A 23,459-nucleotide genomic window follows, 5' to 3' on the forward strand; every position below is an offset into this window, starting at 1 on the left:
TTATTTATCCAGTGCCTGTTGTGTCCTGGGTACCTGCATGGGGCTGCAGATCACCGAGGAAAATGAAAGGTACGGGGTCACCTATGTTCTAGTGGATCAAGAGCTCCAAACACTGAAAAGACAAGAGAGTGATTTGGGAGAGGGGTGCTCTTTGAGCTGGGGTGATCCGAGGAGGTCTCATCTGAGCCAAGGGCTGAATCAGGAGTCAGGGTCAGCCCCGAATGTCTGGGGCTAAGAATGAGTCCGGCGGATTCTCAAAAAGTTGACCATGGAGTTAGTTACCACTTGACTCTGCAATCCCACTCCTAGGTGTCGACCCCAAAGAAGTGAAAACAGGTACCTGAACGCTTAAAATGGCTCTATTCACAGTTGCCAAAAAGTGGAAATAACCCAAGTGTCCATCCACTAACGAGAAGATAAACAAACTGCAGTGTACGAGCACAGTGGAATATTATTCGGCCATACAGACAAATGAAGTTCTGAGTTCTCTGGTGGCCTAGCAGGTAAGGATCCAGTGTTGTCATTGCTATGGCACAAGTTCATTCCCCAGCCTGGGAAACATGTATGCTGTGGGCTCAACCAAAAAAAAAAAAAAAAAAAAAAAAAAAAAAAAAAAGGGAATTACGTACTGATACAGACTAGAATGTGTAGATGAACCTCAAAAACATTGCACTGATGGAGTTCCCACTGTGGTGTAATGGGATCAGCAGCATCAGGACGCAGGTTCGCTCCCCAGCCCCACACAGTGGGTTAAAGGATCTGGCGTTGCTGCAACTGTGGTGTGGGTTGCAACTGCTGCTAAGATCTGATCCCTGGCCTGGGAACTCCATATGCCATGGGAAGGCCCCCAAAACCCACATTACACTAATAAAAGAAGCCAGTCACAAATATACTTTTATATGATTACTTTTACATGATATACTCAGAACAAGCAAATCTTTAGACAGAAAACAGGTTAGAGGTCACCAGAGCACAGGAAAGGGGGAAATGAGCAGTGGCTGCTTTGCTGAGTAGAAGGGGATTTTATGGGACAAGAGAATTTTGTCACTCCCAAGACCTGGTGATAATCACATTGGAAATACTCTAATACCAATGAACTTGCAAGCCTTAAAATGGTTAAACACACATTATGTGAATTGCACCTCTTTAAAGGACAAAAGAGATAGTGGGTGGAAAAGATTGAACCAGGTTGGAGTTCCCCAGCAGCCTAGCGGTGAAAGGATCTGGCATTTCACTGCGGAGGCTCAGGCCACGCCATGGTGCAGGTTTGAGGTTGGATCCATGGCCTGGAACCCTCTTTATGCCTCAGGCACAGCCACAAAAAAAAAAAAAAAAAAAAAAAAAAAAAGCTAGATCTGGGCAAAGGTGTGGCAGCTATAAAGACCACAAAGCAGAGAATCTTGGCTCAGCTGGTTCAGCTGCCTTAGCGTTCCTGCTCGGCTTCCTTCTCTTTAGAATGCCTTCTCAACTTCTTGAGAAGTGGGTCTGTTTTATTATGTATAACTACTCCATTCTTAATTTTAATAATCACTGAATTTACTTTAATGTTCTGTTGTGGTTACATTAAAAAAAGAAAAGAAGGAGCGTAAATGAATCCGACAAGGAACCATGAGGTTGTTGGTTCGATCCCTGGCCTCGTTTAATAGGTTAAGGATCCGGCGTTGCCATGAGCTGTGGTGTAGGTTGCAGACGCAGCTTGGATCTGGCTTTGCTGTGGCTGTGGTGTAGGCCAGCAACTGCAGTTCTGATTAGACCCCTAGTCTGAGAACCTCCATATGCCGTGGGTGTCGCTCTAAAAAGACCAAAAAAAAAAAAAAAAAAAAAAAGACCACAAAGCACCATAAGGTTGGACATTGGTGGAGTAGGAAATGGAAGCGTGCAGAAGGTGGAGGAGGGAGGGAGAAGGCAGGGATATGGTTGGGCAGCTTCTAGGAAGGTGTGTGATTTACTCAGTAAAGGGTGGAGAGTGTAGAGGGGCAGTGATCAGACTTGACTGATTTCCGGTTCTCTGCTGCGGGGCCAAGGGAGGCGTAGGTACCGGCCCCAGGCATCCAGACCTGGGCTCACCCCAGTCTGTAGGCTCAGAGTGGGAGGTGCCACGATTGTTTCATCGCTGGGCCTCCCTGCAAGCCTTGTTGGGGTATCCCACTGGTGTTCATAACTGAAGGGGGCCTGGGGCTCTGAGAAACACTTCAAGGGATTTTCTGCTCTGCCAGTCACCAAGGGCCCCGGGGCAGCAATACAAGCCCCGGATAGAGAGCAATAGAGGCCCTTCACCTCCCTTGGCTCCAGATCAATGCAGCTCACGCCCAGAGTCACAGGCTCCATGACCTCAAGAACTGACTCATGGCAGAGCCCTGAGGCCTGGTCACCTGCCAGGTGTGTGTTCCCTGACCTCTGACCCTCAATTATCCAGCTTTTCTGGACATTGGCCTAGGGAAAGGGAAGGCTAGTTCCAAACAGGAGCCTGGCTGGAAGCCTGGACTGATTGTGGGCTGGCTCTGGTCAAGGTCAGGCTTTTCCTGAACAGGAAAATGGCTGTTTCGAGGACATCTTTTGTGCCCCTCTGCCTCCAGGCAGTCTTCCTGGATTTCTCACTACCCCAGCTGGTCCCCTCCATCCTCACTTATTTGACTTGTCAAGGCTTCCCTGGCATGTTGCTTGCTCTTTGAACATACTAGAAGCTCCTTAAAGGTAGGACCTGTGCCTCTTCACATCTGGGTCCCCACATAGTAGGTGTGCTCCTTGCTCATAGTAGGTGCTTTAACCCTAACTGCCAGAGGAATTTGTACATCTCCTTTCCTACTCGATATTTCCTTTCTGATGTCTCAAAGCCACCTCAGACTCATCACGACAGAAATGCAGCCTCTGGTGATTTTCCTCCCAAACCTGTTTTTCTCACACAAACTCCATCTTAGTTAACAACACTGTCTGTCAGTTGCTCCAGTCCAAATACCTGGGCCCATCATACCGGCTCCTCCCTTTCTTTATCCCTGCAATTCCTCTCTGGGCGAGATCTGTCAGGCTCTTTGCTCAACCTGCCCAGTTGGATTCAATTTCTCCATCTCCTTTGCCCCATATCTCACCTGCAGGGCTGCAATAATAATCTTCATCTCCCTGCTCCCATCCTGCCCCGCCCTTATAACCTCTTCTCCACACAGAAGCCAGCACGATCTATCCTTTCTTCCTTCCTTTCCTGCACCCATGGAACATGGAGGTTCCCAGGCTAGGGGTCCAATCAGAGCCGCAGCCACTGGCCTACGCCACAGCCACAGCCACGCGGGATCCAAGCGGCATCTGTGACCTACACCACAGCTCACAGCAACACCGGAGCCTTAAGCCTCTGAGTGAGGCCAGGGATCGAACCTGAATCCTCATGGATGCTAGTCGGGTTCATTAACCACTGAGCCTTTCTTTCTTTCTCTCTCTTTTTTCTCTTCTTCCTTCCTCCCTCCAGTCCTTTCTTTCTAATTATCTTCACCTGTTCCTTTTTTTAGTTTTTATTTTATCTTTTTTCTATTTTGGCCGCCCCAAGGCAAATGGAGTTCCGGGACCAGGGATCAGATCCAAGCCACAGTTGTGCCCTGCACCACAGCTGCTGCAACACCAGGGATCGAACCCTTCATCCTGGCGCTGTAGAGACACCACCAATCCCATTGCACCACAGTGGGAATGCCTTTCTTTCTTTTTTTTTTTTTTTAAATTTAATTTTTTCTTTTGGCTGTGCTAGTGGCACCCAGAATTTCCTAGGCCAGGGATGAAACTCACCCCACAGCAGTGACAATACTGAATCCTTAACTGCTAGGCCACCAGGGAACTCCTCTTTTTTTTCAACTAGCCTTTATTTTTCAGTTTTAGATTTACAGGAAAATAAAGGGACTACAGTACAGAAATTGGGAATGTGATATACATACCCAGGTTCCCCTCTTATTAACGTCTGACGCTGGTATGATATATTTGTTACAATGAGTTAGGCAATATATTATTAACTGAAGTCCACGTTCTATTTAGATTTCCTTAGTTTTTCCCGAATATCCTCTTTTTGCCCCAGAACTTCCTCCAGGAGACCATGTTACAATTAGCCGTCACGTCTCCATAGGTTCCTCTTGGCTGTGACAGTTTCTGACATTCCTTGTTTTTCAGTCTTGACAGTTGTGAGGGGGACGGGGCAGGTATTTTGTAGAATGTTCCTTGGGATTTGTCTGATGTTTTTCTCATGATCAGACTGAGGTCGTGGGCTTGGGGGCAGGGGAAAGACCACAGAGACCAAGTGCCATCGTCATCACGTGTGTCAATGATACATACTATCAACAGGACATCACACCTGTGGTCCTTGTGCCTCAGGCGTCTCCACTGTGGCCTTGCAGTGATCAGCCAAGACAAAGCAAAACAAAGCGTTGAACTGGCCGTTTAGGGTAGTGAGGGTGGATCAGACTTACAGTGTCTTCCAAACACTTCCTTCATGATTTCCTGCTGGCAGCTTGAAGCCAACCACGGTGGGAGTATTTATACCACAGGGAGCAGCAGGTGCTGCAACTCTGAGCCTTTTTCTCCCGGATAGTTGACTGCCCAACATTGACCTAGACATTGCTGGGGGACACGACCCATCCCATCCCCAGTGGATGGTAGAGTTGTCTCTCTTGATGATGAGCAAGCTGGAAAAAGAAAAAGGAACAGAGAGAAAATAATTCCTAAGAAGTCATTGCAGCAGGCCTGCCACCCATGGATACACATTGGTGCACAGGGAACAGAAGCTGGGAGCTTGATTTGAGATGGCCCTGGCTGGTGGTGCCCTAAGAGTCTAGCAGACCCAGCACAAAGCTTCTTCAGAGGACAGCTCCTTCATTCCAGGCTTCAGAGAATCCCCACTTCCAAGTGTGATGACCAACATGCATTTGAAGAAAACCTAGCTCACAAGGAAACAGGGCACCACGAGTAAGAACCAGCAGAAGCAAGAGGCAGCATCAACAGATCCATGAGACCTCAGAGGCTGGAATTATCCAGATTCTAAAACAGTTAGGCTCATCCTGGTTAAGGAAACCATCAGCAAGCTTGAAAAATGTTTACGAGGAATAGAAAACTATAAAAAGGAATATCACAGATTTGATAAAGAACAGAACTGATAGAAATTAAAATAATAAACATAATTGTATTTGCCGGAAGATTGGTCACAGCAGAAGGATTAGTGAGGTTTCAGAAGAAATGATCCAGGAGTTCTCTTGTGGTTCAGCGGGTTAAGGAACCAGCGTTGTCATCGTAGCTGTTCAGGTTGCTGTTCTGGCCTGGGAACTTCTGCATGCTTTGGGTGCAGCCGCAAAAGGAAAAAGAAGAAATGATCCAGAATTGTAACATAGATCCAAAAAGATAGAAAATACCAAAAAAAACCCAAGAAGGTGAGGCTTCCGGAAGTTTTGTTATGCATTTAAAGTTTCAGACAGAGAGGTAATCATTCTCATGAATGGGGTGGGAAACCATTTTAAGAGAGTTTTGGGAATTATCCAGAACTGATGTAAAGATGTCAAGCTAACAGACTCAAGGAGGCTAAATATTTGCTGAATGAGTGAACAAGTGCATGAAAGATTCCTTGATAAGTGTGCCCGACCCCTCCCTCCTCTCCCTCCCCTCAAAAGTGAACTGTGCAGGGTGGGGGTTCCCTCAGCTCCCAGGCTCTGCACACAGGGGGAGCCGGGCAACAGAATTGAAATCCTATCAGCCGGCTGCCAGCTCCTGGTGCCAGATGTCCTTCACCCACGGCTCAGCCTTTGTTGTCTCGACTCGCCTCCCTAGTTATCTGTGCGGTTTAAAATAGACATGCAGGAAGAGGAATGCTGCCCGGCTACTGAGCTGTGACAAGCTCAGCTTGCAGCCTCAGAGATTCTCCGAAACTTGCCCCTCAGGGAAGAGGAACAGCTCAACCTTCTTAGTTTCCCTCTCCTGGAACAAAGGGAAATCTTTCAAGCCCTGCAAAACCATCCAAGTGGCCTTCCAGCTGAGAGGGAAGGAGGAAAGGTTGGAAAGAGTTTGTGTTGTTTTTACTCCCTCAGTCAAGCCCTTACCAGGCGTCAGGGGAACTGCCTGCCTGCCACCCAGACCAGGCTGTTGTGGGGGGGTTGACAGGGATGGACTGACTTGCCAAGGAGGCAAAATCTGCCCCTCCAGCCTTTTCTATAGCTATGGTGCCTTATTTTTGCAGGGAAGGAGCTAAGACAGAAATTAGTCCCATTTCCAGATGAGAAAATTGAGGTCCAAGAAGTGAAGTCAGTTGCTCCTGCTTGCAATTGCCAGAACCCAGGTGCTCCGCTGACCCAGACCAGACTGTTCTCGTAACCACATTATCACCCACAACTAGGAATCAAGTCCTTGGCGTGTACAGTTTGCCAGCGGACTCTGGAGGGGACAGTTTTCCTTTCTTCCTTCCTCTCTTTCTCTCTCTTTCTTTTCTTTCTTTTGGCTGCGCCCTCAGCATGCAGGAATTCCCAGGCCAGGGATCCAACCTGAGCTACAGCAGTGGCAACACGAGGTCCTTAACCCAGGGAGCCACCAGGAAATTCCTTTGGTCCTCATTTACAGTTCATTGGCAAGGCCAGATCAAACCCAGATGGAAGAGGTTTCAGACAGCTTACAAAAGAGAATGCAAACAAATGAAGTTGATGGAGAGCAAAGGGAAGGTGAGGATTGCCTGGTGAAGTGCTGAGAACCTGCTGTGATGGGAGGAACCTTGAAGAAATGCAAAGTGAAACAAAATCAGACATGAGAGCACAAATGCTGTATGATGCCTCTTCTGCGAAGTACTGGAAGAGGCAAATTCAGAGATAGAAAGTAGAAGAGAGGTCCCGAGGGTCTGGGGGGTGCTGGGGAAATGGCGTGTTGTTGTTTACGGGGGACAGAGTTTCGGTCTGATGATGAATATGTTCTAAAGTTGGATGTCAGTGATGGTTGCACAGTGATTGTACTTAACACCCCTGAACCACGGATTTAAAAGTGGTTGAAATGGTAAATTTTATATGTATTTTATTAAAATACACAAGCATTTTTTAAACGGTGGCAGCTGCACTAGTTCTGCATGTATTAATAGACATGGATCTCAGAACAGAATCTTGTTGCATAATATGATGCCATTTGGGTTTCTTAATTTAAAAAAATCCACCACCAGTGATACTAAATAAATATGCTGCATGCATCTACGTACACACATTCAAGAATAAAAATGATCTGAAAAAAGACACCCCAAGTAGAGTTAACAGTGGCCGCTCCTGGGACACAGGATGAAGCAGAAAGTTAGTGGTCAAAGGAGCTCTTAGGTCAGACTTATGTCTGTGTGAAGGAAGAGGGTGTGGGGGCTGAATAATAACCTTCCACCTAAACATCCTAATCCTCAGCACATTGCCTTATGGGGGAGGCAAAGGGCTTGGCAGGTGTGTTCAGTTAAGGATCGTGTGGGGGGTGGGCTCCTGGGTGGACCGGGTGAGCCCCATGTCATCACAGGGTCCTGATGAGATGGAAGCGGGAGGGTCAGCGTCAAGGAGCAAACGTGACCCTGGAGCGAAACTCCAAGGGGGTTCGCTTTGAATAAGGGAAGGGGGCCCCCAGCCAAGGAATGACAGTGGATTCTAGAAGCTGCAAGAAAGACAAGGAGGCAGATTCTCCCCTTTCGGCTTGCAGAAGGAGCCCATTCTGTCGCTGCCTCACCTTAGGATTTCTTGACTTCACACTTCTGACCCCCCTCCCCCCAGCCTGGTAAGAGAATGCATTTGTGTTAAGGGGGTGGTGGTTTGTTAAAGCAGCCAGAGGAGCTGAAAATAGAGGGATTCACAATTCACGTGTGATTTGTGCAATTAATGTCATGAAAATTATACACGTAAGAGGTGAGGGCCTTGGGGGGAGAGCGGATTTGGGGTTCATCAGCTAGGGCAGCCCCTCTTGAAAGAAGAGAGGCGCTAGGTGGGCTTCTGGAAGCCGGGAAGCTAGGAACACGAGGTTGGGAGCCCACTGAAGCGTGAGATGATGTAAGCGTGAGAAGAGCCGCCTTGGGAGCTGGGAGGTGTAAGGAATAAGCCCTCATCTTCGCACATTTTCTGTTGAAGATGAGACATGCAAAACTTCGCAGTGATGAGAGTGTTCCAGATTTAGTGCCTGAATTAACACCTTCTGCTGAGACAAATCTTGACTTGGGAAAAAAAATACACGGAATTAACAGGCAAAAAAACCGCTCAATCTGTTTTCAGTGCTGATGGAGAAAATGTAAATGGGGGCTGTATCTGCTGAGTGAGCTTCTAGCGACTTTGAAAGTTTCCTCGGGTGGGATAATTGTTGTTAGAGAGTCACTTTGATTTTTCTTCTTCAGTGACATGGTTTCAAAATGACAGATGCCATGCAGATCAAATATGATCCCCCTTTAGAAAGGGTGGAGGAGTGGATGGGAGGGTAGGTATGAACATAGTTGCTTGAATATGCCTTGAAAAAAAATTCCAGGAAGGAAACACAAGAGGCCATTAACAATGGTTTTTGTTTTACCTCCTCAACTGTTTGGATTTGGTTTTTATACCATTTTGTGACTTTAAAAATTAAAAAGTGGGGTGTTCCTCGTTGTGGTGCAGTGGGTTAAGTTGCCACAGCCGCAGTTCGGATTTGATTCCTAGCCTGGGAACTTCCGTATGCTGTGGGTGCCGCCAAAAATAAACAAATTAAAAAGTGAGGGGAGGAATTCCCATTGTGGCTCTGAGGCTTAAGAACTTGACCAGTATCCATGAGGACGCAGGTTCGATCCCTGACCTCACTTGGTGGGTTAAGGATCTGGTGTTGCTGTGAGCTGTGGTGTAGGTCAAAGACACAGCTTGGATCTGGTGTTGCTGTGGCTGTGATGTAGGCCAGCAGCTACAGCTCCCTCTCGACCTCTAGCCCAGGAACTTCCATATGCAGCAGGTGCAGCTGTAAAAAGACCTCCCCCCAAAAAATGTAAGGGGAGCATAACCCCTTAGGTGTGGGCTATGCCTAGTAACTTCCTTCCAAAGAGGACCGTGTGGAAAAGAGGCAAATGGAGTAACTTCACAGGGAGACACCTGACAACCACTGGCTCCACAGGTGATCGGGGTCAACACCGTCAGTGATAGTGTGTCTGGTTCTCTCTGCTCTTGATGTGATGTGATGACAATGGCACTTGGCCTCCATGACTTTCCTCCCCAAACCCTAACCCCAGTCTAATCACGAGCAAAACACTAGATAAATTCCAATAGAGGACAACCTATAAAATATCTGTCCTCCTCAAATCCATCAAGGTCCTTAAAAACCAAAGAAAGTCTGAGACATTACCGCAGTTGGGAGGGGCCTAAGGAGATGCGATCATTAAATTTAATGTGGTGTCTTAGATGAGATCCTGGGACAGGAAAAGGACATTAGATAAAAACAAAGGACATCTAAATGAAGTACAACTTCACTTAAAGATAAGGTGGGAGGAGTTCCCATGTGACTCAGCAGAAACAGTCTGACTAGTACCCATGAAGATACAGATTTGATCCCTGGTCTCACTCAGTGGATTAAGGATCTGGCATTGCCGTGAGCTGTGGTGTAGATTGCAAATGAGCCTCGGATTTGGCATTGCTGTGGCTGTGTCATGGGCCAGCAGCTGCAGCTCTGATTTGACTCCTAGCCTGGAAACTTGCATATGCTGTGGGTGCCTATGGACAAAAAAAAGTATATATATATACATATATATATTACATGTATATATATTTAGGTTCATTAATTGTGGCAAGTTTAGCTTACTAATATGAGACATTAATAATGAGAAGTTGGATGAGGGAAAATAAGGGAATTATCTCAATTTTTCTGTTAACTCTAAAACTGACCTTTAATTGTGGCTGGTTAGCTCAGTTGGTTAGAGTTGGTGCTAATAAAACTGGTCTTTAGAAGTTTATTAAAAATTTTAGAGGATGGAGTTCCCGTCGTGGCGCAGTGGTTAACAAATCCGACTAGGAGCCATGAGGCTTCGCGTTCGATCCCTGGCCTCGCTCAGTGGGTTAAGGATCCGGCGTTGCCATGAGCTGTGGTGTAGGTCGCAGACGCGGCTTAGATCCCACGTTGCTGTGGCTCTGGCATAGGCTGGTGGCTGGCTGCAGCTCTGATTAGACCCCTAGCCTGGGAACCTCCATATGCCGTGGGAAGCGACCCTAGAAAAGGCAAAAAGACCAAAAAAAAAAAAAAAAAAAAAAATTAGAGGAACTTCTACGTGTACACTGACGGAAGTCTCAAAGATGTGTACGGGAGAGTTCATTGAACAACTTGAAACCTAGATGCCCACGAAGTCATTTGGAAATGCTACGTAGCTGTTACAAAGACTGTAGTGGAAAAAAGGTGGGGGGGCGGTTTCCCTTGTGGTAAAGCGTTAAGATCTGGTGTTGTCAATACAGCAGCTTGTGTCGCTGCTGTGGTATGGGTTTGATCCCTGGCCCCAGACCTTCCTGGCACACCCCCCCACCCTGCCTATATATAGATATGTAGATATATAGATATGGCTAAAAGTACTAACCTTCGAGGTGCAAAGTATGTGGTAAAATCCTACTTCTGCTAAATAAGACGTTACACGTGTGTGTGTTTATCTAGATTTAGAAAAAAATCTAGAAAGAAAAACAACACTGTTCATTGTGGTTGCCTCTGGATATGAGATTAGTGGGATTTCTTTTTGACATTACATCTTTACTGTTTGGACAGTTTTCACAGTAAACAAATATTATTTTTAAGTATCTGAATGTTGTATATATTGTTAGGAAGCATTTCAGATTCGCCAAACGAGAGAACAACATAATAAACCCATTACTCAGTTAAGAAATGAAAGATGCAAATTAATTTTATAACTTAAAAAAAACCCCAAAACTCAAACTCAATAAAGTTTCTTTTTTTAAATACCAACTTGAGAAAGTTTCAGTTTCTCCCTAGAGAGTCTGCAAGCACATTGCCTGGAAATCATGTCTTGCTAGTTTTATCTACATGTAAATCACCTTAAATGTCACAACCCCTGCTCATATGTCAGGTCAAGGCTGGAAGTGAAATTTAGAGCTAAATTAATTTCTTAGACATAATATGAACTTAATATTCTTGGAGTTGTCCAGCCAATTGCAGTGCACACATGCCCAGAACAGGCTGTTCACTGCCTTTGTGGTTTATCTGCAGTGTCAAGGAAAAGCAGGCCAAAATATTGAACACATAAGGCCATTTTGGTGAGAAAAACAAAAATTCTGGAATTTGACAATATTTAGAGTCCTCTCTAGGGACAGTCTGTGAAGCTGTTCTTCAGGGGAGCAAAAGTTAAGCAATCTTACAGATGATCCTCCCTGTGAAATGGGCTTGGTTGATCAGGAGGGGAATGTTGAAGAGTAAATAGCTTTACTATCTCTTGGGGGTTTTGTCTGAAATAGTGGTGAAAAACAGAATCGTTTTTGGTGAGAGGTACAAAAAGCAAAGCCAACATTAAAAAAAAAAAAATTTTTTTTTTTTTGGTCTTTTTAGGGCTGAACCCACTCCATATAGAAGTTCCCAGGCCAAGGGTTGAATCAGAACTGTAGCTGCCGGCCACAGCCACAGCCATGCTGGATCCTTAACCCACTGAGCAAGGCCAGGGATTGAACCCGCATCCTCATGGATACTAGTCAGGGTCTGAACCTGCTGAGCCACAGTGGGAACTCTTCTTTTTAATAATTAGTGAGAAGAGTAATATTTCGGCAACACTAACTAGAAAGTGTAAAGGAAATCAGGTGGTGAAAACTTGCACTCCTCCATTTCATGGTATATGAGCCAACACATTTTTACTTCTTGTGGGTTTGCTCAGCATATAAATCTGGGGTTTGAGGAATTTTTTGATTTGTGTGTGTGTGTGTGTATGTACGTGTGTGATTATTTTGGTCTTTGCACTGATGTTCAATAAAACCTTTTCTGAAGTTGTCAGTAACTGCTAAAATGAAACATCAGTTTTCTTTTTATTTTTGTTAAAAAAAAAAAACCTACATGCAAGTTGTCAGCATAACTCAGAAGAAAAAACTTTAATCTACTGTCCTATCCACCAACAATTTAAAGTCTAGTCTTGGAGTTACTGTGGTGGTGCAACGGGATTGGCAGCATCTTGGGAGCACTAGGATGTAGGCTCAATGCCCAGCACAGTGGGTTAAGGATCCAGTGGTGCCACAACTGTGGCTTGGATCTGATCCCTGGCCTGGGAACTCCACATGCTTTGGGGTAGCCAAAAATGAAAAAAAAGACTTCATTTATATACAAACATGACTTGTTCTTGGTTATTTATGTATATACATTTTTTTTTCCATACCTGATACATATGGAAGTTACCTGGCGAGGGGTTAAATGGGAACTACAGCTGCCAGCTTACACCACAGCCACAGCAACATGGGATTCAAGCCATATGTGCAATCTACACCACGGCTCACAGCAATACTGGATCCCCTACCCACTTAGCGAGGCCAGGGATCGAACCTACATCCTCATGGATGCTCGTCAGATTCATTTCCACTGTGCCACAACAGGAATTCCTGTCCTTGGTTATATAATCACGGTATGTGGACACATCTATATTTTGCCTTTCTACTATGATGTTAACTAACTCCTATTGTTTTTTTCATTGTCTTTCTGCTGCTTATATGAATGGCTGTTAAATATACCATTGGTCTGATTTACCAACCAGACTTATCCATTCTTAGTGTTGGCCATTTAATTTATCATAATAATGGTCCTTTATTCATCCTTCTCTCTTATGACCAATCTAGAGGTGCTGCATTACTTCTTATTCCTCTTCTTTTTTTTTTTAAATGGCTGCACCTGGGGCATATGGAAATTCCTGGGCCAGAGATGGAATCCGAGTTGCAGCTTCGGTAATGTTGGATCCTTAACCAGCTGTGCCAGGCCGGGGATAGAATCTCGCCGCTGCAGTTGGGGGGGGGTGGTGTGTGTGTGTGTGTGTGTGTGTATAGGGCCACACCCACTGCATATGGAGGTTCCCAGCCTAGGGGTCGAATCAAAGCTGTAGCTGCAGGCCTACGTCATAGCAACTGGGGATCTGAGCAACGTCTGCCACCTACTCCACAGCTCATGGCAATGCCGGATCCTCAACCCACTGATCGAAGCCAGGGACTGAACCCGAGTCCTCATGGATGCTAGTTAGGTTCATTAACCACTGAGCCACGACAGTAACTCCTCTGCAGTTGGATTCTTAAGCTACTGCACCACAGTGGGAACTCCTGAATTAGTTATCTTAATTACATCCAAACTTGGGAGCATAACGACAAACATTTTTTATTTTAAACATCTCTTCTTTAGTATTTTTGTTGGCCGAGGCATGCAGCAGCTTGATGGGAGATCTCAGTTCCTAGACCAGGTATTGAACTTGGGCCTCCGTGGTGAAAGCACTGAATCCTAACCACCAGACCATGGGAACTCCCAAAAAACATTATCTCAAATGGTTTCTGAGGGTCAAGAAGCCCAGAGCAGCTTGGCTAGGTGGTTCTGGTTCAGGGTCTCTGAGGCTGGACTGGGGGTGGGAGTTGGTAGGGCTTAGTTCATCATATGTACTTCTTGAACATCCTCCTGATGGGACAACCAGCTTCCCCGAGAGCTCATCATGTGAGAAAGGAAGAGTTCACTTCTGCTGTATTCTACTGATCACTCAGCCCAACCCCGGGAGAAGGAGGCAGAGGGCTACTCAAGGATGTCGATGTCAGGAGGATGGCTGCCCCAGGCGTCTGGCCCCTGACAGCCATCTGTTTCCCATTCCTCTCATCGTTTTCAAATTCTCAGTCTTAAAATGAGCCATGTCTTTTATATACAGAGACATTCAATTCTCATCCAGGACTCTCTCTACACCTTACTTCCTGAAGGTCAGAGATCCAGAAAAGTTGTCTTGACATATAATAGCTGGCTTCTGGAACTTTTCAGACATCCTGCATTTGACCTGCACTAAGTGAAAGATGAGGTGATGGTTATCCTTCAAGTCTCATTTTTTGGGGGGACAAGGACACCTAATCAGAAAAAAAGGCAAAACAAAAAAGCGTGGGATGGCTATTATTAAAACAAACACAAAACCTTCAGAAAACAAGTTTGACATGGACACAGAGAAACTGGAACCCTTGTGCGTGGCTGGTAGGAACATAAAACAGTGCAGTCATTATGTAAAAACAGCATGGTGATTCCTCAAAGTTAAAAATTCCATATAATCCAGCAATTCTGCTTCTGAGTATACACCCAAAAGGATTGAAAGCAGAGATTTACCAATGATCATATAGCAGCATTATTCACAATAGGAAAGGTGGAAACAGCCCAAATGTCCACCGACAGATGAACAAAATGTGGTCTCTAGATATAATGGAATATATTCACCCTTGAAAAGATGATTCTGACACATGCTACAACATGGATGAACCATGAAGACAGTAAATGAAATCAGTTAATCACAAGTGGACAAATATTGTATGCTTCCACTTATGTGAAGTACCTAGTATAGCCAGATTCCTAGAGACAGCTGGAGGAAAGGGGAAACAGGAATTATTGCTTAATGGTTATAGAGTTTCAGCTCTGGAGGTGGATGGTGGTGACGGCTGCACAACAAGGTGAATGTACTTAGGCCACTGAACTGTGACTGTAAAAATAGTTAAAATGGTAAATTTCATGTATAATTTCATGTAGACTTGACCACAATAAAACAAAAAACATGGTTAGGCCCATTGCTGAAAGCAATTTAGCAATATCCAGTAACGTTGAAGATGTCAATACCCAACAACAGAAGAAAGGATTTAAAAAATGGTCATACATATATACAAGCGCACACTATAAAGATGTGAAAAAAGAATGTTTCAAACTACATGAATCAAACTCCCGAATGCTGCTGGTGCAGCCAAGCAAAACAAACTACATGAATCAACAAGGATGCATCTCAGAAACTTAACACTGATCCCCAAAAAAGCAAGTAGCAGAAAGATACATGTATATATGTATGTATTTTTAAATTAAGGTTATGGAGATATACACGTAAGGTAAAATAAATAGGACAGTAGCTTCCCTCTGAAGAGGGAGAAAGGATTCTTGGGCTTCAGTTGTGCCTGTGATATTTAGCCCTTAACCTGGGAGTTACATGAGTGTTATATTTTCTTTTTTTCTTTTTTTGTCTTTTTAGGGCCACACCCGAGGAGTATGGAGGTTCCCAGGCTAGAGGTTAAATTGGAGCTGCAGCTGCCAGCCTACACCACAGCCACAGCAATTCAGGATCCGAGCTTCATCTGTGACCCACACCACAGCTCATGGCAACGCTGGATCTGATCCTTAACCCACTGAGCAAGGCCAGGGATCAAACCCGCATCCTCATGGATACTAGTCAGGTTCATTAGCTGCTGAGCCACAACAGGAACTCTGAGTGTTATATTTTCTCTCTCCCTCCTTTTTTTTTTTTTCTTCTATGACTGTAATAGTTGATTAAATAAACCTCACAAGAGAGCAAAAAATAGAAAAATCCAGAAACAAACAAAAAAAAAGGCAGAGTTCCTGCTGTGGCACAGTGTGTTAAGGATCCAGTATTGCTGCAGCTGTGGGATAGGTCTCAGCTCGGGCCTGGATTTAATCTCTAGCCTGGGAACTTCCATATGCCACAGGGACAGCCAAAAAAAGAGGGGTGTGGGGGGGAGGCAAACCTCAAAAATAACCAACTTTCCTTCATCCTCCATCTTTACAGCACATCAAAATAACATCAACCTTAAATATAATTTTAAAAATCTTCCCTCACTCTCCAAAGTAGGGACTGTGTCTAAAATGATTTTTTTTTTCTTCTTGATGATTTGTGCTTTGGTCATGTTGGGCATTTAGATATTAGTAGATGACAATGACAATGGTGGTGTCATCAGGCTGAGAGGGGCATGGCTGTTCTACCTGCTGCCTTGGGGAATAATTCCTCTCCTGCCTACACATAGCTGCATAACATATGCTATGGAGATCCTGTCATCGAGTCAACACATTTTCTCCCAGTTCCTCAGACTGGAAAACATCTATGAATAATTCTAACTTCCATTGGAGAGAAAGAATTCTAATCTCAAGGCTAGAAGATCAGAAGGCTCAACTATGTGAAGGTTACAGGGGGTTTTTTGGAGTGTGCTTTCGAAACTATTTCCCCATGTTGCAAAACAGAAGATTCATTTCTTTTCTTTCTTTCTTTCTTTTTTTTTTTTTTAAGGGCCATATCCAAGGCATATGGAAGTTCCCAGGCTAGGGGTCAATTCGGAGCTGCAGCTGCTGGCCACAGCCACAGCCGCAGCAACATGGGATCTGACCCTCATCTGCGACCTATACCACAGCTCATGGCAACCCCAAATCCCCGAACAAATGAGTGAGGCCATGGATACCAGTCGGATTCCTTTCCTCTGCACTACAGTGGGAACTCCAGGATATTCATTTCTAAGTAATAACAATACTTCCATTGAGACAGAAGCCCTGGCACATACATACATTGCCCTTGATTTGCCAGAGCAAAATCTTCATGAATGGGCAAATATCATAGGCAGGCGTAGGTTTGCAGAGAAATCCCAACATCAGTTAACAAAAGGAAAAAAAGGGTAGAGCTCCTGTCGTGGCTCATCAGATGACTGACTAGTATCCATGAAGATATGGGTTTGATCCCTGGCCCCACTCAGTGGGTTAAGGATCTGGTGTTGCTGTGGCTGCCGTGTAGGCTGGCAGCTGCAGCTCTAATTCGAGCCCTAGCCTGGGAACTTCCATATGCTACAGGTACAGACCTAAAAAGACAAAAAAGAGAAAGAGGGAAAGGTACAGGCTTACCCACGCATTTCAATTAACAGGTTTTGACACCAATGCAAGGATTTTCTGATGTTTCTTTTCTTCTCTCAACCACTTTTGAGAGCAATGAGAAGTTTTTAGAGCAGCAGAACAAGGTATTTCTGTGGTTTGCCCTGTTTGACAAAGGAAGTGGTGTGTGACTCAAATAAGTCGATGGCAGAAAGCAGGTTTGAGAAGGGTTATAAAAGGACTGGGCAAGGCTGAGCTGTGAACCTTGTTTAGACTGAGCATTCTGGTGGCCACTGCATATAGGTGTGCCATTTAGAACTGGGCTTGTTCTTGGTGTGTGTCCTTGAATGAGTCACTTCATTTCTCTGTATTGTGGAGTGCTGTGACCTGGACTTTATTCTTCCCTTCTGTGGGAACTATGAGAAATTTCTGGGCAACATCTTAAGCCTCATGTGTGAGTTTCCTGGAAATAAAGCTCCTAACCTCAATTTGGCAGGTCTATTTTCCAGGAGAGAACAGGAAAAACACAACAAAGCTTGAGTGAGTACCATGGTCCTAAACTTGACTTTCTTTCTTTCTTCTATTTCTCCTGTCTTTTGTCTTTATAGGGCCATACCTGCGGCATATGGAGGTTCCCAGGCTAGGGGTCTAATCAGAGCTGCCTAAACTTGACTTTCTACTTCCTCTTTATCGTGGTTTTTCTTCCTGAAAGGCACATTTTTGGACCCAATATAACAAGCTCAAAGAAAGAAAAGGACTGAGTGCCCTTTTTTGAATTCAATAGAACTTTTTGTTTACAGATAGTAGGAAATGCTTGCTCTCGTTTTCCTCATTTTCTACAAATGGGTGCCCTTAGTCACAGGGGCTAGAAGGAGAGAGACAACGGGTCAGTGGAGCCCAATCTAATGTATGGGCAGACAACTCAGACCTTATGTTCTCTGGATGGGGAAGCAGAGACATCATCTTCATACACAAAGCTCATCAGTCAGCCAATAAGGGTTTACTGAATGCCTCGACTGTGCTCACTGCTGAGTTATGTGACGAGGTCAGTGTAGTAGGGTGCCAGCGTGGCGGATTCCAGACTGGGAGCCAGAAGATTGGCCAATTATTTGATTTGGGAAAAACCCAAAAACTTCCTCCTTCCAGGGCCTCAGTTTCTTGATGTGTAAAATGAGGAGGCTGTAGCGGGTTAACCTCAGATTTTGGTTTCTTCCAACTAGAACTGTGGCAGATTCCAAAGCAGGATAATGAGTTCCTAGACTCTTAGATCTTGAGAGGCTTCTAGACACCGAGGATACTGAGCAATGGCACCCTAAATCATGTCATTTCTTTTTTTTTTTTTTTTTTTTTGTCTTTTGTCTTTTTGTTGTTGTTGTTGTTGTTGTTGTTATTATTGTTGCTATTTCTTGGGCCGCTCCCGCGGCATATGGAGGTTCCCAGGCTAGGGGTTGAATCGGAGCTGTAGCCACCGGCCTACGCCAGAGCCACAGCAACGCGGGATCCGAGCCGTGTCTGCAACCTACACCACAGCTCACGGCAACGCCGGATCGTTAACCCACTGAGCAAGGGCAGGGACCGAACCCGCAACCTCATGGTTCCTAGTCGGATTCGTTAACCACTGCGCCACGACGGGAACTCCCAATCATGTCATTTCTGAAAGAGCACAGCTTGGCCTACCTGGATGTCTAGACACCAACTTCTGAGGTGGTGCAAAGCAGCCACTCGGTGCGGCTTGCTCACCATGCTCCAGCCATACTGGTTTTCTGCCATTCCTTTAATGTACCAGGCTAGTCTTGACTCAGGGCCTTTGCCCATGCTGGTCTTGTGCCTTGGGCTTCCTACAGGAATGGCAGCTGGTTCCACCCTTCAGATCTCCTTGCAAGTCATCTTCTCTGAGAGGGCCATCTTTCACTACTCTAAAGAACTTTCTAAAAAAGTTTTCTTTCTAAAGAATGTTCTAAATTTCTAAAGAGGTCTTCCCTGTTTCAGCATTCATTTCCTTCTTTGCATGCTTCCAGTTTACAATCATTTTGTTTTTTGTTTGCTTTGTCTGTCTGTCAGCTCCATGTTAAGCAGGGGTCCTTTTTATTTTATTTAGAACTCTAAACCCAATTCCTAGTCCACATGGTAGGTCTTAACAAATATGTGAAATGAATGACTTGGTAGCTCCACAATTCCAAGGAACCAAAGGCATCTAAACTTGTTTCCCTATAAAGTCCCCTTCTTTGTGGTTCCCTGAGTCAGGCTGGGCTTAGGCTGCAGGAACATCCATCCACTGTCTTATTTGTTTTTTGTTTATTTTTTTTTTGTTTTTTAGGGCCGCACCCCGGGCACATGGAAGTTCTCAGGCTAGGGGTCGAATCAGTTACAGCTGCTGGCCTATGCCACAGAAGCCACAGAAACGGGGGACTTTAGCCACGTCTGCGACCTACACCACAGCTCAAGGCAACGCAGAATCCCCGACCGAGTGAGCAAGGTCAGGGATCGAACTGCATTCTCATGGATAATAGATTCATTTCTGCTGCACCAGAAGGAAAATCCTGCCTGCTTTCTTTGGATCTCAGCGTTTCCCTCCCTTGAGGAAAAGCTCTCATGACATCATTGCCCACTCTCCTGTGCCACAGTGACATCATTGCCGCCACTCGCTGGGTCACAAACCCATCCCAGGTCTCATCCCCTTTCCTTAGAAGCCCTCACCCTTTCCAGGGAGGACCGCCCGACCCCTAGCACGGGTCGCGCCAGGTGCTCAGCTTTCTACGTCACGTCCGCCCGCCCGCGCGGCGATGACGTCACGGCCCGGGTCTGGCGTCACGTGCCCCCCCCGCCGTGGGCGGGCTTTGCGGGCAGCGCTTCCGGTCCGGGATCCTGGCGGCCAGAGCTGCAACGGCGGCGGTGGCGGCGGCGGCCGGTACGCTGGGATGGCTGGCGCCGGGAGCGAAGCTCGGTTCGCCGGGCTGTCACTGATGCAGCTCAACGAGCTGCTGGAAGACGAGGGGCAGCTGACAGAGATGGTGCAGAAGATGGAGGAGGTGAGCCGAGACGGGGCTTGAGGCGGCGGCGGCGGCGGGGCCTCGCGGGGGGGGCGCGGGGTCCGGCGGCGGGCTGGTGGTGGCCCGAGGCGGTCGCGGTGCCTCAAGTTAGGTTGGGTTGCCTGGGATGGGAAATGGGGGAGCTTGTGACGGGGTCGGGGATGAAGGGACCGAGGCTGGGGTGGAGCTGGGGAAAGCGTCCCGGGACGGGGCTTGAGGAGGCGGCTAGGGTCCTCAGGCCGAGGACCCGACACAGGGAGTTGAGCGGGGATTAGACAGCCTGGAATGGGCATTTGGGACGTGGAGGGCTGTGGCCGAGTCTGGAGGAGGGAATTAGGGTGTCGAGACTAGGTTGGACAGGGTGGGGAGGGCGGTAGTCGAGGATTAGGGGAGCCTGGGACTGGACTGAGGGAGGGGGCCGAGGGCTAGGTCTGGGCAGGCGTGGGAGTGTTTGAGGGGAAGGTTGAGGGGTATGGCGGAATCAGTAGTTATTGGGGTCTAAGAATAGATTTGGAGGGGCTTGAGTGGACTAGCTAGATATAAATCTTAGAGGATTGGGGGTCCAGGATGAGTTTTGGGGGCGGAGTGTCTGTAGCTATGTCTGAAGAGGTAGTTCTGAGATGGGCTTTAGGGTTGGGCAGGGATCTCCCAAGTGGGAGGTAGAAGGCCACCAACTTCCCAGGTTCAGATTTGACCCATCTGTGTGTCTAAAGGTCCCTCAGTGTCAGAGGGGCACTGCAGGGTCTGACTTCATTTGGAAGGGGTCTCAGTCTTAACAGCCTTATCCCAGGGGCTTATTCTCCTCTGTCTTGTGGATGGGCCTCAGGGTGGCAGCAAGATCCCCTTACTGGGAAGAGTTGCCCCCCTCCATGGAAGAAGGGAATGTGGTAATTCTAGTACGGTTGCTTTGCCCCACAGGGTCCTTCCTTCTTGGGGCCAAGGAGGACTCCTGGAGATGGTTTTTGGGAGAAGCTAAAGCGGGGGAGGGCTAACAGCCAACCTCCACCTCTTTGATAGTAGAGGGGCCGCCCAATCTCGGGAAGGTACATGCCCTTCGCTGTTTCTGGTTGTCTCACTCCATCCCTGTGGTGTGGTTTGTTCTCAGGGGTAGCTGACTTCACTCTTGCGTTGGCAGTGTTTGCTTCCTTTTTGTCCTTTCTCCTAGCCCTTTTGAACTCATTCCCTGAAAGTCCAATCCTGTGAGTCTGGGTCTTCTCCAGGCAGGTGGACCCAGGCTGATCCAGTTTTCCCTAGCCCATCTCCCACTCCTACTCCTTTGTCTTCTAAAGCCTGAGCCTTCCCACGCCTACAGGGCTGAGCTTCTCACCCAGAAGCCTGTGTGGGGGCTTTTGGCTTTCTTTCCGGAGAGGGATTGTTCAGCAGTGAGCCAGCCCCCTTAAAAGGGGGCTTGTATGGAGGCACATTCAAAATCACTGGAAAACCCTCAACAGATCATTGTCCTGAGCTACAGAGAGGCCACTGTAGTAAGATGGTATCAGTCTTTCCATTAATCCACCCCTTGTATTCACGGGCTTTGTAACTTGGCACATATAACATTGCTCTGAGATGCAATTTACCCCATTTTTGGTCTCCATGTGGCACTTTCCATTTTAGAGAATAATAAGTGACAAAATCCATCTTTCTTGACTGAATGAGAGTTTCATGTCCCAAAAGAAAGAAAATCTTTGCCGAGTTTCTCTGTTCTTCAGTTGCCGGGAGACCTTTTGTTGATTGCCAGCAGGCGTCTTTCTAGTTTAATAATGAAATGATAGGTATGTTTCTCTAATATGTAACACTGCCTACAAGTTATTTTATTATATGTGACTATCCAGTTTAAGTAAAAACAGAGTACTGTAGTTGTATTAGTAGAACATTAATAGAAAAAAACTGCCTGTTAGTGGAGGGAAGATTGTGGAGTCAAGTCATTCTGCTGACTTTGTTAGGGACAGTGTCACTTGTTTCCTCTACCTCAGAAACAGGAGATTATTACTTAAAGGGTTAGGCAAATTAGGACTTTTTTTTTTTTTTTTTGGAGTAAAGGTGACCTTCATACCAGAGCACCCTATACAAATACGGATTGACTCCTCCTGATTAGACCACATGGTTAAGTTAAATTACTCCGAAGAAGTTTATTCTTCAGGGTGTAGTGCTTTTAAAACAAGGAAACTGAATGTGCAGACCAAAATACTTTAGCCAGGTAGCTCAGCTAGCCGAGGTTGCCCTGGTCATGTGGTGCTTTTCTGAAAGAACAGGTGTAATGTGAACAACCGGGATTTTGGCCATGGTGGTTTCACTCGGCTGCTGATGTCATGTTTCGGTTTATTTTGGGGTGGCTGTGAGACACATAGAAGAAAACACTTTGTGAACTGTCCACTCTTGGCCAAATGGCACCAAATGAGGTGTTAATTGTTCGGGCTCTGGAATCATATATTCCAGGCTGGACCCAGCCACTTCTCAGCTGTGTGACTGTTGGCAAGTCACTTCACCTCTGTGAGCCTCTGCTGGGGAAGAATATATGGAAATACTTATTTCTTAGAATCAGTGTGGGGATTATGTGAGAGAGTGCATCTGAGCACTGACGCCTCCTGATTAGACCACATGGTTAAGTTAAATTACTCCGCAGGTAGTTAGTTAACTCTTTAACAGGGCATGTAGTTAGTGCTCAACAAAGAGTAATTGTAATTAGCAGTCATTTGTAGTTCTAAAAAAAGACCACTGACAGTCATGAATACAGACCATCCCAACCAGTTATTAGGGTCTTATTTCAGTAATTTACAGTAAATTTTGCCATTACCCTAAGAAACATTTTACCTTGCTGTGGTCAAAATGATTATTTCAGTAGGACAAGGATGAGACAGTAAGTGGAACAGGGCTTTCATAGCGTAGAATCTCTTACCCCGAACGAAAGCCTTTCTTTCTTTCTTTTTTTTTAAATTGGCAGAAGGAAGTGTTTTAAATTGTAGAGTAAGGCTTCTTCAAGCCTGAGGGGCTATTTTGTGGCAACTGGAAAGTGTGGCTAGGTTTGAAGGCATTCGCTGTTAGGTTTAAATACAGCTGCGCATTATGCTTCTCTTACATTGTTTTAATTGTGACATCTGAGCTTTCGTCCAGCTGGAGACTAGATTCAAATCATGTCAGAGCTGTAGACATTCTCATTTTCTCCGCCCGTGGGTTTATCTTTTCCTGTTCCTCTTGTCTGCCTGCAGTTGTAGTGTATCCCTAGTGGTTTTAGGGTCTTTCCTATTGCTCTGGGCTGATGTTTCTTATGCACACGTTTTTATTTTTATTTGAAGTTATTTTTACATGGCAGTGGAATGCGCCTGTCTCTATCTGTCCACGTTAACCCCATTGGATTTGCAGGGCACTCCCTTAAAAGGAACTGTCGCTTAGGGGATTAGGCAGCTAAACCGCACCTCTTGGGTCACTTCTCCCAGTGTGCTTTCTGAGGAAATGCTGATTGGTTGGTGTTAACTAAGGATTTAAATTAAGGATTTTTGTTCCTGTGGCAAGTGAAAATGCCCACATGTAAAAAACTATGAGGGTCTGAAAAACAGATTGTTTTGTGGAAAGTAGAGTCTGGAAGAAGCTGTTTCCCTAAGGCGTGTTCTGTTGCGGGGCTGCGAAGCTGCTGCATGAATCATAATGGCT

General features: G+C 45.9%; 1 protein-coding gene across 1 annotated transcript in view; it reads left to right on the plus strand.

Annotated features, from left to right (window-relative positions):
• VPS37B (VPS37B, ESCRT-I subunit) overlaps nucleotides 19,679–23,459 on the plus strand; it is a 31,564-nt gene continuing 27,783 nt past the window's right edge. The window contains exon 1 of the mRNA NM_001243371.1: nucleotides 19,679–19,811. Coding sequence (NP_001230300.1) covers nucleotides 19,701–19,811 — 111 coding nt within the window. The 5' untranslated portion in view covers nucleotides 19,679–19,700. The remainder of the gene's footprint in view (nucleotides 19,812–23,459) is intronic.

The sequence above is a fragment of the Sus scrofa genome, chromosome 14 (assembly GCF_000003025.6).
Source record: "Sus scrofa isolate TJ Tabasco breed Duroc chromosome 14, Sscrofa11.1, whole genome shotgun sequence".
In the NCBI taxonomy this organism is placed as follows: Eukaryota; Metazoa; Chordata; class Mammalia; order Artiodactyla; family Suidae; genus Sus; species Sus scrofa.